At 43.7% G+C, this 4,919-nt stretch overlaps 1 protein-coding gene across 3 annotated transcripts in view; it reads left to right on the top strand.

Moving 5' to 3' along the window:
* Positions 1–4,919, top strand: part of STK3 (serine/threonine kinase 3) — a 439,103-nt gene that overhangs the window by 16,239 nt on the left and 417,945 nt on the right. For all 3 annotated transcript variants that reach the window (XR_002099553.1, XM_019527988.1, XM_019527987.1), the window contains exon 3: positions 3,398–3,526. Coding sequence is in view for 2 of the 3 variants with exons in the window: in XM_019527988.1 (XP_019383533.1) it covers positions 3,398–3,526 (129 nt within the window). In the remaining variant the exon portion in view is untranslated. The remainder of the gene's footprint in view (positions 1–3,397; positions 3,527–4,919) is intronic.

Raw genomic sequence — 4,919 nt, 5'->3', positions numbered from 1 at the left:
AATTTTTAAAAAAAAAAAAAAAAATGCTTTTTGTAATTCTGCCCCCCCCCCCCCCAAATTACCCATACATTTTAATTTTTTTTTTTTATAATGTCTTAATTTTTCTGCCTCAGTAAATTAAATTATGTGTTTTGTGGTTGTATTGAAGTTGGGAGCTTTTTCTTTGCCACACACCATACTCCATTTGAAAATTTGAGAAGTAGATGGGGAATGGTAGTAATTTTAAAGCTTTTTGTTCTTGTCGCCCCTCCCTGGTTGTGTTAAGTTAGACCAGGGGTGTCAAACTTGTCTGGCTCCTTGGGGCAGCTGAGTGGTGTGGGACTGGTCTGTAAGCCGTATTGGGCCCATGGACGCCCACCTTCAATGCTGGATCCAACCAGCACCTGTTCCTGCTGGTTTGGAGCTGAAAGGAAAGAAGACCAGCATTTTAGATGCTTGGCTGCAGCCGCAGGAACAAGCTGGTGTTTGGCTGCTTTCTGCAGTGCTGCTGGGGCTTAAGCACTCTGGCCAGAGCAGTGGTACTGAGCAGCCAAGCTGACCAGATTTGCAGTACTGGAGCCCCAGCAGAACTGCGGGAAGAAACCTGCAACACGGCTTGTTCCCATGGCAGTAGCCAAGCACTAGTGATGCTGGCCGCCTTCCTGTGGTGCTGCTGGGGCTCCCACACTGTGGGTCTCATCCAGGCACTTGGCTGCTGCCACAAGAAATTTCCTCCATCAATGCTGTGGGTCAGTGAGTCTCAACAAGGCCAGTGTTACAGTGGGGTTTGAGAGAGCACTATGGGGTGCTGGCAGACTGACCAGCTCCTTATTATGCTCTACTGGGGAGAACAAATGTGATCTGAAGCACATCAGAGTCATTTGCTGATAGAATTCAAGCCAATTTGAAGTGTTACAGTGCCATGCATAGTCTGTATCTTCAATTTTATAGCACTTAAGGACACTTGAGACACCTACACATTATGATTCTGCTCTTATTTTAGCACTTTGTTTAGCTGCAGACAATTTGAGTGGGGGGGGACAGAGAAAAGAAATAGAGTACAGAAGAGTTTTATGGTCTAGGGACTTCAAAGTCACTGTGACTTGATTTGCAAGTGTGTTGTACTGGTGTTGTTTTGCCATCACTAGAATTTTAGGAACTGTGCAGGCTTTGTAAATTGGACAGGTACTGTGTCCCTTGCCACTCATGAAGACTATGGTAAACCTAAAATCTGCTGGGCTTTCTCTGGAATTTCCTAGCTTGGAAAAATGACTTTCTTGGGTCAAAGCAAGTACTTGCATTTGCTTTTGGTAGGTACCATTGGATGAAGGAATCATGGGTCTCCAGTAGTAGGCAGCTGTTGATCCTCTGGATCATGGTTACTACCCCCCTTATGCACATACCAAGATCTTCCATGTATACACCTAGGCAAGTTTATGGAAGAGTGGCGTCCCAAGACCCACCGAAGACCTACCGTTCCCATATTCAGTGTCTTGCTGGTTGTAGCTTCTGCCAGAGCAACAAATAAGAACTGCTGCTGACTGCGTAATGCTTCAGTGAGGATGAGTTTCAGGATGATGTCCTTTAGTCAGTTCTCCAACCAAGGAATACCCACAAGGCAGTAGGTGCTAGGAGTTTGAGGCACCTTGTGACAGGGTGGCTGAAGCACCCTGCCATGAGAATGCAAAGAATAAAACAAAGGAAGTAAACTTACCTAGAGATGCTGAGGAAACCGCGGTGAGCGGGGGTGGGAAAGGTGCTGTAAGAAATAAGGAAATTAGCTGGGGCATGGCAGATCAAAGGCTGCCATGGGAAATGTAGCTGCCAGGGTTCAAGCTTGAGATGGGGAGAATGGTGTGGCCAAAGAGGAGGAAAAAAAGCCGCATTGAAAATTAAAGGAAAAACAGCTGGGTCGGGAAAGCAGCGAATTGGATGCTGTCATGGCAGACCCAGCCGGCCAGAAAGGGAATTTAAATGGACGTCAAGCAAGCATCAGGAGTTGGACGGGAGACGAGGTGAAGAGAAAGAAGATGGTGAAGACTGAGGAGAGAAGGGACCAACCCTGGGGCTTGGAGGAAAGCCCTGGTCCCCCAACTTACCTAGTGCAAGCCAGCACAGAGACAGAGGAGGCTGCTCTGTTGGTGAGAGCCAGCACAGAGATGGAGGAGACTGCTTCATTGGTGAGTCCAGTCCCGAGGGGTGAAGGTAACCATTTCAGGAACCTAGAGGAGAACAGCCACAGATGAGATTACACCCAAGGAGGGGGTAAATCCATCCTGACCCTGAAGATAAGGGTGGGTTTAGAACTAAGAAGTGGCTCTCTTGAGAACTGTGCAGGGAAGAACAGGGCAAGCAGCCAACTTAAGTGGGGGACCCTAGGCAAAGGAGTCCATAAGGCTGAGACTGGATCCTCAGTACTACAGGTGAGCAACAACACGCCCAGAACATCTGGTATGGTTAGGGCAGGGGATGGGGATGGTGGAGCCCTGTGAAGAAAAGCTGACCGCTTGAGCCTGTAAGCAACCCTTTTGTCTCCCAAAAGTGTTTTGGCACCTCTGTCTAGCGTCAAGGCATGGCAGGAGATCTTTCACAGGACAGAATGCTACTCTTCCAGCAGAGAGAGACTACTCTGCTCCTGGCGGCATGCCTCTGACCTCTTACTCACTTTACTTTGGAGGTTGCAACATTGTAGTATTTTATTGGAGCTACCCTGCCATGAGTAGCCCCATCACATTGCCACCAGGCCTATGAGTTGGATGCAGATTATGGTCAAACCCAGGATTCATGTGTCTGTAGTACCATCCAAGTAAATTGAAGGACTGACATTGACGGACTGGAATTGACACAACAGGAATCTTCTCAATTTTCTTTCCCTGGCTGGCTTGGAAGGGAAGAACAAGCAGAAAAAAACTGCAAAATGCCTTCTGAACCAGCCCTGCGCACTTGGGTTTAGAGCTTTTAACTAAAACCTTTGGGCTGGTAACTGGCTTTGTAGTAATAACATGGAAAACTAGGAACACCCTTAACCCCCTTCAAAAAAGGAAGCTATAACTTTATTTCTTTTTAAAAATAATATATGTACATATAAAAATGCGTGTCATATATAGTCGATCATTTTAATTAGATTCTTAACAATCTGATGCATGACTTACAAAACTGGAATTATTTATACTCTAAAGAGAGCATTGATTAAAGACATTCAACTACCATTTGTACTCTAAGGCCATGGACCAGCATTCATTTCTGTTGGTAAGAATTTCTTTAAAATTCTTTGAAATTTATAATTTCTTAGAAATTCTTTGAAAACAAATTCCCACACTTCTAAATTGACAGTATTTTGTAGGAGAGTGCTTATTGGGAGGATGAAGGGACATCCCTTGTTGGAATAAAATTAATTTGTTACTCCTTTTAATTTTAGGTCTTATGGTAGTGTGTTTAAAGCAATACACAAGGAATCTGGACAAGTTGTGGCAATTAAACAAGTCCCTGTTGAATCGGATCTTCAGGAAATAATTAAAGAAATTTCTATAATGCAACAGTGTGACAGGTAAAAGTATAGTTTTAATTCTTTATTTCTGCTACCTTTTCTAATGTCTATTTGAAAATATACTTGATAAGTGCTGTTGAAATTTTGGAAAAGTTTTTTTTTACAGTTGATACGCCACTTTAATGTGCATTATGCTTGTTCTTACTGGGTGCGTCTACACTAGATGCTATGTCACCCGTAGCTCATCGCTATGGCAGCATAGTATCAGCAGGCACTAACTGCGATGCCACTGCTATTGCACAGTAGCTCATTGCTACTGCACAGTAGGGTCAAACAACGTGTGCACCTCCGGGACTGTGCAGTCATTTAGTACTGCTTGCTTTAGCAAGTACTGAATGACTGCACAATACCTGCTGGAGCTGCAGTGTCACCAGTGCACAGGTCGTTTTCTACTCTACTGCTAAAGCAAGTATTATATGACTGTAGTACCAATTGTGCAGTCAGGGGCACGTGCAGTCATGCCTGCTGAGGATCAAATTCCTTCCATGATTTCTGAAGAAGTATAGTTGTTATTCATCATTGAAAGAATAATAGATACACCTGAATTAGTATTTGAAATTAATGATGATTCCTAGAAGAATGAGGTGTAGGCTCTTTAGATTTGCACCCATTACATATCTACTGCCAACCAAAATAACTTGGCATGATGATAAAATCTTTAATTATAAGTCGTGGAATGCTGTTAACGTTTCCTGTAAGTGGATTAATCCATGTGAATTTTAGGTTTCAGTTTCAAAGGACTGGCAAAGATGTTGTAGCACGTCTTTGTCCTTAAATGAAAGGGAAGGGAGGGATTTAACTTCTCTTTTTGGGGGGAAGAGAAGGGGGTGTTGTTTTTGCTTGGAGAAAGATCCTTTAACTCTGTGGTTGACAACCTGTAGCCTGTAGGCCAAATCTGGCCCACAGAGATGATTTTTATTTATCTATTTTTTTTTCCCCACCCAATGCACCGAGCAGAAACTCTGCACTTCTAATGCACCTTATTATGGTTCTTTTCTGAATAAATTTGTCTGTCCAAATGACTTTTTCAGTGAGTTCTTCAGTAACTTTTGGATAAGTGAGAGTGTACTGCACAGCTGCTTTTTCAAATATCCTGAGGAATTCCTTCTTACTCAATCTGTCTTTGTCCGTCTTCCATATGACAGGGGCAGGGGTAAAAGCGAGTTCTTCCAGACAGTATTCAGCTGCCATAACTATGAGTCCTGTGGTCTTATGGAAAAAATAGAATGTGATGACCATATAATGGGGTGCACTGATAGAGATTTTTGGGACCGATACAGATGGCCGATATTTATTGGCCAATACTGATCTGATTTCCGATACAGCTGGTAAGTCCGGTGTAGTGGAAGTGGGGTGGGAGGAAACATCAGCACAAGGAATGGGACTGGCTTTT

This window comes from Gavialis gangeticus, unplaced genomic scaffold, assembly GCF_001723915.1.
Source record: "Gavialis gangeticus isolate Ggan-Ray unplaced genomic scaffold, GavGan_comp1, whole genome shotgun sequence".
NCBI classification, from domain to species: Eukaryota; Metazoa; Chordata; order Crocodylia; family Gavialidae; genus Gavialis; species Gavialis gangeticus.
Note: the sequence above shows the minus strand (reverse complement) of the source record. Positions and strands in the feature narration are given on the sequence as shown.